The sequence below is a fragment of the Molothrus aeneus genome, chromosome 1, assembly GCF_037042795.1.
Source record: "Molothrus aeneus isolate 106 chromosome 1, BPBGC_Maene_1.0, whole genome shotgun sequence".
Lineage (NCBI taxonomy): Eukaryota > Metazoa > Chordata > Aves > Passeriformes > Icteridae > Molothrus > Molothrus aeneus.
This window is the reverse complement of record NC_089646.1, coordinates 42670453-42682634: the sequence shown is the minus strand read 5'-3', so window position 1 is coordinate 42682634 and position 12182 is coordinate 42670453. Positions and strand designations below refer to the sequence as shown.

The 12182-nt window shown below is 40.8% G+C and overlaps 1 protein-coding gene across 1 annotated transcript in view; it reads left to right on the top strand.

Moving 5' to 3' along the window:
* Positions 1–11265, top strand: part of SNRK (SNF related kinase) — a 41200-nt gene extending 29935 nt beyond the window's left edge. The window contains exons 5-7 of the mRNA XM_066555738.1: positions 1542–1754; positions 2832–2966; positions 7448–11265. Of these exons, the coding sequence (XP_066411835.1) occupies positions 1542–1754; positions 2832–2966; positions 7448–8666 (1567 nt within the window). The 3' untranslated portion in view covers positions 8667–11265. The remainder of the gene's footprint in view (positions 1–1541; positions 1755–2831; positions 2967–7447) is intronic.
* Positions 11266–12182: the final 917 nt, after the last annotated feature.

Below are 12182 nucleotides of genomic sequence, written 5' to 3'. Positions count from 1 at the left end.
CATTAGCACCCTCCAGTAACATGGAAAAGCTGCTTGGAGCTTGAAGAGCTTCACATACAGGAAGAGGTTTAAAGTACAATACAGGAAGAGGTTTAAGAGGGAGTTCTTATCAGTGAATTGTATCGAATCAATCTCTTGAGATGCTGTATGGTGAGGCCAGGAACCTTATCTTTTGCAGCCTTTTGCTTAATATACTTGCTAACATTGACTTGCTTACATGTCCAGATCTGCTTTCTCTGTATGAAGCATGAACAATGTACAGCCAGTTACCCAGGTCCTTTATAGGTTAGGTTTTCTTAGGGAAAAGATTCTGGGAATGCTTAAATTTCCTTCTTGGAGTGAAAGCATTTGTGGATTGAGATGCATAAACAAGCTTCAAGCAGGAGGCACATGTGCTGTATTTGTGCTGTTTTACTACAGGTGTAGTTTAAAAAAAAGTTAAATTAAATACGGAGTTTGTTCTCTTTCTGTCATAATATTAACAAAAGCAAAGAAACTCAAGGGTCGCATGTCTCACCCTGCCTTTCCTCTTGGTAAGGGCAGAGACCACAGCTAATAAAATGTGACTTTTTTTACTGTAGATTTTTTTAAGAAGGTTGGATTAAATCCAACTTCTTAAATCCACTTCTTAAATCCATACATCATCTCACACAGGAAAAAAAAAGCAAACAAAAAAAACATTAAAAAATTGTGATTAACTGTGTGGCTTGTGTGTGGCCTTGTAGTCAGAAGTTGCATGGTATAGTATATTCAGTGGAAAAGAAAGCACTATATGAGAACTGGAGAACATGTTGGAGCAATAGAGTTTCTTTGTAACCTTGGCAACAAAGCCATATATCCATATTTGTTGAGCAAAGCCAAAAATACTTCCCCCAAGAATCTTCCATGTATAGTAAGTGAACAGAGATGTGCTGTGCTAATGAAGTCTTCTTTCTCTGTTTACTTGGGGAATTCATGCACTTTCTTTCCAGCATTTGTAAAATCTCAGTATCAACTCATTAGTAGATGTGTCCCTACATCATCCCAGAGAGTGCATTGATCGGTTTAGGTTTTTTTATATGTGGGTAGAACAAATCACAGTTTTTTTCAAGAATGCTGAAGGCTCAAATTTCTGATAGTTACTTCAGAATAAAATATTTCTGTTTATCTTGCCATTCCATATACTTGTTCACAGCAGCAATAATAAAAAAATCACATTTCTATTACTTTACCAACTAGCTGATAGGCCACCTGTGACCTGTAATTACCCTATAAAACCTACTAAAATCAAATAAATGAGAAAAATCAGATTAATTATCTAAGTACAGTAAATGAAAACTGTAGAGTTTATGGTATTTATAGTTTTAATGAACTGTTTCAGTTTAGCAGTATTTGTAATGTCTTTGAGACTAAACAGTTTCCCATCACATTGTTTACTCTGAGACTTCAGAAGATCTGTGTGACCTGATAGCAGAAAATGCCTTCCTAACATTGCTCTTAAAACAGCTGCTTTTTTAAACACTTTGTGTGCATTTTTGTTTAGATTTATTTTTTATTCACAGTCTAATTACACGGATGTTGCAGAGAGACCCGAAGCGAAGGGCATCTTTGGAAGAGATTGAAAACCATGCATGGCTCCAAGGAGTTGATCCATCTCCTGCAACCAAGTATAATATTCCTCTTGTATCATACAAAAATCTGTCTGAGGAGGAGCACAACAGTATAATACAGCGCATGGTTCTTGGGGACATCGCAGACAGAGACACCATAGTGGAGTAAGTCGGCAGCGTCCTAGATGGATGCACTTTGTTTTGTGCACCTCTTGGTTTTGATTCAAGAACATCCTGAGAACCTTGGGCACTTTGGTGTTTAAATATCTGGGCATTCAGTTAATAAACAAAGTATTGCAGTCTTGCTCTGTGATAGGATATTGTGGGATCAGAAGTACTTAAGTATAACCAAATTTAGGAATAATTTCAAGGAAATGTGTTGGAACAGTGTTTTGATTCCTGCAGTAGCTGTCTTGAGTAAACGTAAATGCTTTGGAATCCATGCTTGTTCTTCATCTCTCATGCATATTTGAAGGGGACAAATTCTAGCATTTTTCCCCTAGCACATTTCCAGTGTATCTGAATCTTTGTTAATTTAAAATATTATTCCCTTTGTCTATGTAATGCATAATGGTCACTGTCACTGAGGGAGCTTGCTAGAAAGCTACATAGATGCTTCTAATAGAATAATACAGCCAAATTTCTAAAATATTCCCTGAATTGAAAGAGGTCTTAAATATTTTTTTCCTTTTTCAATGTGTTCAGCTGTTAAAAACTGTTTATGTGGAAGGGAAAGCAGCAGTCTCACTTCCTAAGCTTTTAGCTGTGTAACAGGGGCAGCCTTTCTGTTACAATGTCTGAGTGACGCTTACTGGTTTATGAACTTAGTTTTGCTATAAACTCAATGTGACGGCCCTAAAATAATTAAAGTTTTCTTCCATTTGTTGCATAACCAAATACTGGTACTTGGTGGTTGCATGTGCCAGTGGGAGAGCCCATCACTGGTGCAGAACATTAATAAAAAACAGTTATCATTTAAAGAATGTGAAATAAAAAAAAATTCCTTACTTTTGATGGATGATATTCTAAGGATGTCTCCTCCTAACTATAGTTGAAATTGCTGGACTTGTTGGCTCTTTATTTTTAATAAAATTAAGGCATGCTTGTCAAAAGATCAGAAATGGGTAGTCCTGCTTTCAGGCACTCTTCCTGCTATGGGAAGCACAGCAAGCTGCAAGATGCATGTCCAATTGTTAGAAACCACTGATGGATGGGTTATTTCATGTTTTGTACTTTCCTCAGGGCATTGGAGACTAACAAATACAATCACATCACTGCTACTTACTTCTTACTAGCTGAAAGGATCCTGCGAGAAAAACAAGAGAAGGAAATTCAGACCAGATCTGCAAGCCCCAGCAACATCAAAGCCCAGTTCAGGTGAGAATTTAGGAATCTAAATGACTGGGAGGGTTTTGGGGTTTTTTGGTTTGTTTGTTTTTTAAATTGTCTTAATAAGAATATTAAATTTCTCAGGTACTGCTTTCTTGAAAACAGTAAAATACTCATTGCAAATTTTAATGTCTTCAAAGGGCTGTAGACTCTTCAGAAGCTGTTCAGAAATCAGTTGCACATAATATTTTCAATTCCTACCCTTCTCAGGAAATGACAAGGCAATTTGAAGCCTGTACCTAAAGAGGCAAGTTTTCACACCTCCTAGAAAAGGGCTTGTTCATTGACCTTCAGCTCCTCATACAAACTGTATTATGTCATATCCCTGGAGAAAAATTAGTTGCATAATCCATAAACCTGCTGATATGGAATTAGTTATAAATGAGAAATCCCTCTAAATTTGACCTGTAGGTTATGTTCTTTTTCATGTCAGTTGCTGTGCCTGTTGTCTAAGAAAAATTATTTACCATTTCAATCAGTCACTTAAATATACTGCAATAGATTGGTTTTGTTTGACAAAAACATGAATTAAAAAAACCTAACAGTAAGGGTTCCTGAGATTTTCCAAGTTTCAGCTTGTGACACAGTAAAACTAAAAGGAGAGAATTTGGCTTCTGGCATTTAGTTGGTATTGCTATGTTCAGCCAGTTCATTTGCCAGTTACCAAAGCATCCCACATTCTCAGTTACAGCGGAATATGCTTTAAAAAAACCAACCAACCAAAAAAAAGAACCCCAAAAGGCAAATAGTACAGTTTCCACTTCCACATAGATATTGGAGGATTCAAGTTTTGAGCAGTTATTTTTCTTAAACATTGTGGTTTTTCTTTCCCGAGTTGAGTTGACCACTAGGGATCTGGTGGTATTGGATAAAATATTCGTTGGCCCATCTTGACAATTGTTCCAGTGAAGATGGAGGAGGAGGTACTGAGGCATTTTCATTAACTTTCATCCTGTAACCTCCAGTCTTTTCAAAAGTTGCCCATTTAGGTAAAATACTGGTAATTGCTACTAGCAATAATAACAATTATTAGTAGATAATTTATTAATGAGAAAAGAATACTAAGTGTTTGTGCTGATGTTTAGCACTGCTAACTCCAGTAACACCTTCAGTGTTGTTTATCTGTATGATTTAGAGAAAAAGACAAAATAACTTGTTCATTCCAAAAGTTTCTCTGTGCAACTTCCATGCAAAGTCATATGTGAAATCATTTAATAGGAATAAATGCTGGGATGTCCTTCTGGTGCACAGTCATAGTTTTCCTTGGCCTAATTGATAAAAGTAAGATACAACTACCTCAAGCTAAATGTAAAATGAACACTTGTTACAGAGTAAGGACACACACTTGGGAAAATAGGTTTAAGTCTCCAATGGTTGTCACCTTGGATTCAGGCTTGAGGTTTTAGAGGCATCTCTTCTGAATACCATTCTGTCTCCCTGAATTAGGAGTTGATGCTCCATGAATGTTACAGGTGGGAATGCAGTCCCACCTGGGGATGACAAAGACACTTAATCATCATTCACTCAGTGATCACTAATGTAGGAAATTTTATCTTAGGTGGTTGCAGGTAATTGAGAAGAGTTACTGTTGCAGGCATCTACGGGTCTGCAGACATAAATGGTCTGGAGCTTGGTGTTAGAGAGCCCACCTCTGTAACCTGGACTCAGCAGTTCTCTCATGATGGATCATCCCCTCATTTTTATGGTAGCTTTTTTGAAAAAAGAAATCCCATCAAATGTGCCTAATACTAAGTATTACTTATAAAACAAATTACTCTAGAGGAAGACCTGGAGTTCACCTTCAAATGGAAATTCTAAAACTATAAAGTTGGCTTTTGAATTGTTTGGGGTTTTTTCCCTCAGTGTCACTCATTCAGTAAAGAGCAGCTCTAGTTATATAAGAAACTGGAACAAAAAGTTCAATGAATCTAAATTATTATATGAATTAGTAAAGTTGGAGTAGCTGTAGCCTGCCCTAGGAGTATGAATTTTTATAACAAAGACATCTGCACAAACTTGGGAACCCTTGCTCTTATGGTCCCAGTAGCTGTTCTTTGCCTCCATGATGGTTCTAAATTCCAAGTGTTTCTATAGAATTACCTTATAGAAAAGACAACTCAGTATTGCATTAGTTTGATTTTGAGACCTCAAAATATTAAAAAAAATTAACTTACTTCCAACCTGGAACTTGTTTTCTGTCCCTCTCTCCCCTCAGGCCCACTGGGAATAAAGGGAGAGGCAGAAGGGAAGGGAGGCAAACATGGGCTGCTATGAGAGATAAACATACTGTAGTGAGGAGGTTTATTGCCTGGCAACTACAGTACTGTAAGATACTATATTTGCTCTTTATTGTGACAACTACAGAACTCTTCCTATTTTTGCTGACAAACCAGTCTGTTCTTTTAGCGTGGCAAGTTCCTGTAAGATTGAGATCTTCATTTTCTGTCACATTTGTAGTTATGTTTCTAGCGTATTTAAGTCCTGTTTGTTAATTACAGGCAATTGTGTTTAAAATACACAGCAGAGCACAAGTCATCAGCAAACTGGGTCAGTGTTTCCCAGCATTTCTGGAGACAGCTGGGACCTAAGGGAGGGTGCCAGCATGGTACCAAGGAAGACCACAGCCCAGGCTTCACTTCTTGTCTGTGCAGCTTGGCTTGGAGCTGCTGGTTTTGTTGCTTCCCTCCAGGTAGAGCTCCCCACTGGAGAGAGGCAGGTGAGGGCCACCAGCAGCTCCCAGTGAGACAGGCAGGAGCCTGCATGGCTCCACACAGGGAATGCACCACACAGGCTTAGGAAGTGTGTGGGCAGCCAGGTCCCACTGTTGGAGGGTCCTGGGTTGGAGGTTTCTGGCACTGCTGGTTGAGCAAAAGTGATGCAACTGCTTCAAAGCAAAGTCTGCAGCAAGGCTGGGTGAGTTTATTGCTGGTTTTAGTCCAGCCTCCTCCTCCAAGTTTGTACAGCTGGGGAGAGAGTTGTCAGGAGACAACCTGGTGTAGACCAGTATCTCACACTTCAGGGTCCTTTTCTGTGCAGCCTTCAGCAGATGCAGCCTTCAGCAGATGCAGTCCTGCTGCAGCAAAGGGGTGTCTGAGCCTTCCCTTGTCTTTCAGCTGGACCTCCTGACGTGGCAGAGAGCAGGAAACTGATGTGATTCTTGTGTCTTTGTATGCAGCCTGTCAGGCAGATACCTGGAGTCACACTTGGTGTGAAATGTTCTCTGCTGTCCTCCTCCTCTTGCTTCTAAACTGGGCCATGAAGCCATGCAGCCCTTTCTTCTGGCACACACAAAGTATGGTTGGGAATGTCTTGTAATATGCTGTCCATATGTGAACAGAGGTCTTTACAACAGTTTTTCATGCAGTAGTGAGAGTATTTTGTTATGTAAAGTTAAGAGATTGGCAAACTTTTTGAAATGAAAGCCAAGAAATGTGGGGCCTATGCTGAGTGAAGAAGTTGAAGAATTGTTCAGTGTTAATGTGTTGGTCTGTAGATGTTGGTTTTTTGGATTAGGCTTTTAAAATAGCGAGAGTAAAGACTGACAGTCTTTGTTCTTAAGTTTATTCTGTGTGCATTATTGGAATATTACAGTCTATGTTAGGATTTAAAGTTAAATGCAAATCATTAGAGAGTAGCTTGAGATGCTGGAGATAAGACACCAGCTGCCCACTTGTAAAACTGATGGACATTCATATTACTTTCCTTTTGATTTGAGCTAATGCTATAATAGAGTCATACATTTTCAACTTGGATTTACAGTTTATTCAAGTGTCATATTCTTAAGCAGCTTGAGTTCTCAATTCATGCAGTTGTATCATTCCAGATTCTCAGCTAAGGACAAATAAATGTATGATCTCAGTTTACATGTGTTTAAATGTGTTTAAAAATTTAAGGAAACTTTGTAGAATAAAGTTTGGTGAGAATGAGAGACTGTTTCATCTGACTCACCTTTTCAATCTCACCCATGTTAATTCTAACCTAATTTTTATATTAAGAATATTGGGGGAAAACCCCAGAAGCTTCAGATTAGAAGCAGTTTGCAATACAATCTTCCTTAAGTTGTGCTTGAATAGGCTTGTACCTTCCTCTAGGTATACTGGTGGTTCTGTACCAATCTCAGATTATTTTTTTGAAACACAGTTATTTCAGGGTTTTTTATTGCTTAATTCATTTTCTGAGAGCAGTGAAATCTTAAATTTTGATTTGACAGTAACCAACATAATTTCTAAACTGTGTTCTTGTATAGATGGTTCCTTTCAAACAGCAGCATTTCCAAAGGAATGCACATTCTTAGAGAACACTTCCTTGTGCTCAGTCACTTGGTACTGTTGTTTACAGACATGGCACTCAGCAGCCCAATTTGTGTGTCAGTACTTGTGCTTCTCTGGTGCAGATCTTACACTTCCTTGTAAGTTCTGAAATGCTTGCTGTGATTTAAACTTCCTGTTTATCTTCCATTTTTTATGCAGGCAGTCGTGGCCGACAAAAATCGATGTGCCCCAGGATCTGGAGGATGACCTTACAGCAACCCCTCTGTCCCACGCCACTGTTCCCCAGTCCTCACCAGCTCGCACGGCTGAGAATGTTCTCAACGGGCACCGGAGCAAGGCCCTCGGGGACTCCACAAAGAAGGAGGAGATCCCTGAACTGGCTGGGCCAGCACTTTCAGCAGTTCCATCGGTGAGCTTAAAACCCACTACCAGTGGCCGGAAGTGCTTGTTCAGAGTCGAGGAAGATGAAGAGGAGGATGAGGAAGATAAAAAACCTATTTCTCTTTCTACTCAAGTTGTTCTGCGTCGTAAGCCTTCGGTTACAAACCGTCTTACTTCAAGAAAGAGCGCACCAGTCCTCAACCAGATCTTCGAGGAGGGCGAGTCAGATGATGAGTTTGACATGGACGAGAACTTGCCCCCAAAGCTCAGCAGGTTAAAGATGAACATCGCCTCGCCCAGCACCGTGCACAAACGCTACCACCGGAGGAAAAGCCAGGGCCGGGGCTCCAGCTGCAGCAGCTCTGAAACCAGCGATGACGACTCGGAGAGCAGGAGGCGTCTGGACAAGGACAGCGGGTTCACTTACTCCTGGCACAGGAGGGATAGTAGCGAAGGGCCGCCTGGCAGCCAGGGAGACGGTGGTGGGCAAAGCAAACCCAGCAACGGCAACGGAGGGGTGGACAAAACGAGCCCGGGAGATAACAGCAAAGGTGGGGGGAGTCCCTCCGGTGGCTCTGGGGGGAACACCAACACCACCTCGGGTTCCACTCGGAGATGTGCTGGATCTGGAAACTCCATGCAGCTGTCATCCAGAAGTGCAGGGGAACTGGTTGAAAGCCTGAAGCTAATGAGCCTTTGTCTAGGTTCACAGATTCACGGCAGCACGAAATACATTATTGATCCTCAAAACAATCTGTCCTTTTCCAGTGTAAAAGTACAGGAGAAATCAACGTGGAAAATGTGTATAAGCTCCAGTGGAAGTGCAAACCAACCTCCATCACTGGGCAGCCTAAAATTTTTTTCTGACCAAATGTCAGACACAACAAATGAATTGGAAAGGCTAAAGAACAGGAACTTGAAAAACAATGTGCTACAACTACCTCTCTGTGAAAAGATATCTGTGAATATTCAGCGGAACCCAAAGGAGGGGCTGCTGTGTACCTCCAGTCAAACCAGTTGCTGTCATGTCATTTGACAATGACCTGACTTGAACAGCTCGATTCGCTTGACAGTCATTCTTCCTGGTCAGAGCTGTGAACACCTTGTCACGGACCCCCTTTTGTTGTCTTAAGATTTTTAAGTGGGCTTCGAGCAGTTATTTATTATACTTTAATTTTGTGTTTGCTTGATGGTATGACGATGCATGGTCTTTGCATGCTGCTAACAGATATGTTTTTCTTTTTCAACACAACAAAATATTTTATTGTGTAATTTTTACATTTATAATTTTACTATGGAAGATCTGGATGAAATTAAAATAAAGATCTGGATCCTAATGTAAATGAAGCACTTAGAAGTTTCATGTTCTGCACTTAAACTAGAAAGAGAAGCTTTTGTTTGCTTATGAAATGTTAATTCTTGTTCTGACCTTCTGTGAAAACTAAAATTTGTGATATGTGGCATACTTCTATGTGTCTGAAACAGAACCAAAGCAATAATGTTTTGATGCTGAAAACTCTTCAGGGAGCTTTCAGATGTTCCAAGGCTTGTACAAAGCAAAGATGCACTGAAAATTGGTGATCTTGAAATATGATTTTAAACCCACACCTATTTGTCTTAAGCTATGATATAGATGAAGTTGTGGCTCAAAAATCAAACCGGAAAGATCTTGTTTTGCTAGAGGCAGTTTTCTTTAAAAAAAAAAAAAAAAAAAAGAGGCAAGTAGATTTGTAAGGCAGCTTTCTCCCATAGAAATATGTTAATATTACAAGCCGACAATCTTTTTTAATATAACAAAGGTAAATTATTAAGTCTACTTCTGAGTTTTTACATGCTAACTGAAAATAAAGTATTTGTATGAATTACTTTTGTTAGTAGTATATCATGACACTTAGTCTTTTAGGTTTCTACATGTAAACCTCCTCTGCTGTTCTCGCCTCCTCTCCCTGAGATTCCAGAAGGCAATAAGGGATGGAAAACCTTTAGGTAATTGGATTCACATTGAAATTGTCATTTACAGTTTTGTTATTATTACTCTTTTTAGGACTTAAAATACTGCTGTTCCCCACATGTACATCACTTATTTTTCCTCAGTAATGCACTTGTTCATAAAGTCCATTTAAAACAGCCTGTAGGAAAGTGTTTCTTTCACAGCTCTGAGCCTTCCTGACAGATTTCCCATTGCCATGGCAAGGTCTTGATTTAGAGTATTTCTGTACAAAAGGATACTTTTGACCAGATGAATTAACTTTGTGGAATTTTATTATCTAGAATAAAATATATTGCAGATTCCTAGTTTTGGGAAGGGCAAGAATGTTTTATTTTTTCATGCTGTGCACTGGGTCTTCTAAGCAATGCTAGTGAAACTGGGGGTACTATGTAGCAGCACCCTGGGCAGACCCTGGGTGTCCCAGAGGAGTTTGACACTGTTGAGCATCTTGTAACACTTTCAGAATGGTCAATACAGTGCGTTTTGTGTCTGCTGTGGAGGGAGCAGAGCACCAAAGAGCGGCTGGGTCACGATGGCCACAGCTCACAACAGTTCTTGTGATTCCTGCAGGACTTCAGACAGTCTGAAGTGCATGGGGTGTCCTTCCTGGTGAGCTGAGCCAGGGGCTCTGCTTCTGGAACAAGGCAAAGGAGAAGTGTTCTGCTTCTTTAAGTTTCAATCTCTAGTTGCAGTTTAGTTAAAAGCTACAAGCATAGATGTGTGGGTGAAGCCATAGAACATAATTGCTTGAATTTTTTGAGCAGGGATCTTACCAAGGGCCAGAAATGAGATGTGTGGTTCACAGACAGTGAGCGTAACATCGACGTAGGAGACGAGTTTATAAAGGGCATTGGCAATAAACTTTATTTGTTGCAGCTTTTTTCCAAGTATTGTAAATACTCTTTCCTGATATGTACAGCCTTGGAATGGCACCTTTTAACTAACCCCAGGTGTATTTTGTTTCCAATGTTTTTATATACGACTGTATATATGGTGCTCACTTTAGAACAGCAGTGTTGACCATTTATGCTGCATAGTTGTATTACAGCCTTATAGTTGTGTGTGGCTGGTTGGACCTCTGGGTGTACAGATGTGTACAGATGTGTTAGTCTGAGTGCTGTCCTCTCCCCCTCTGTTGATAGGTGAATGATTGTGCATGTGGTGTACGTCGTGTTATGTCGTCACGTAAAAGGAAGGGCGAGAATAACCACTACATTAAGATAATATTGGACCAAACTATTTAGAGCAAGTAAACAGTTTCTTGTACCCCTTAACGTGTCTTTAAGAGTTGCATATAGTTACAGTAGTGTATAAAGTAAATATTGTGGAAAAACAGTTAGTCTTGTATTTTTCTGTATGTGTGTATATAAAAATATATAAAAAATTAATGTACCTCTAGCAACTTAATCTGTATTTAAGATGTGACAATCTTGACACAGAATTTTAAGAGTAGCAGTCTAAATAAGCAGAATTAATGAACAGAAGTATAAAAATTTCTCACCAAGGAAGAATCCATGCGTGTTAAGAGGGTACAGAAATACCAACTGATCTTATTGCTTCTGGCAATGTTTGGCTTTTTCATTGTACAAACATTCATGGTGTGCAACGGAAATGGAAAATCCAGTTAATAAAAGTGATATCCTGACTGATGCACAAGCGGTGACTTGCACATGGATGGGGTTTGTGTCTCCTGGCGCTGGGGGTGTGAGGGTGGCACAGGCTCCAGGCTGGTCCCTGCACTGCAGCTCCTGGGAAGAGTGAGGGGCTGGCCTTGGGAGAGCCCAGCTTGGTGTGTGGAGGGACAGCCCTTGGAACTGCCAGCTACTCTCCTGCCGTGATCAAACACATTCATTTGGGCTTAACAGCTGTCACAGTCATCGTCTGCTGAGTTTTTGTCTCAAGGCTGAGGAGCTGTTCCTCAGGCGGAGCTCCAGCCCATGGTTCTTAATAAGGTAAAGCAGGTAATGGTAACAATAGAGGGGAGCAGCAGTGCCAGCCCCCTTTGCCCCACTGTAGGGAGGTGCAGGGGACTGCCTGGGAGCGGGCTGGCTTCTGTCCCTCAGAGGTGTCTGCTGGTGCCTATGGCTGGAGCAGCTCAGCAGGACACTGCAGTGATTGAACTGCTCCTGGAGCACAAAGCGTAACCAGCCAGGGCAGGTACGGACACAGGGAGCAAGGGCACAGAACAGGTTCTGTGAATACGTGGCATTAAGTGACCACTGCTTTAGGCCAGGGCACTTGTGCAGAGCTGCACCTGCAGGCTTGTACAGCGGGGACCTTGCCCTGCTGTCTGAGGAGCTTCCCAGCTCTGGGCACTGCAGAACAGGGTGGAGGTGGTAGCAGGAAAGGAGTGGCCAAGGAATTTGCAGGGCTGTGACTGTGACTGAGGAAAGGCGTAACACATCGGGTAGTGCAAGGCCAAGCAGGAACATCGCAGTAGCTGGTAGGTGCAGGTTAGATACTTTTCATGTAGGATTTGTTTTAAGGGTTTTTCATTAGCAAATAAAGGGAAATCCCAAAGCAGCTAGCAATAAACAGGGAATGGGGGCAAGCTGGAATGTC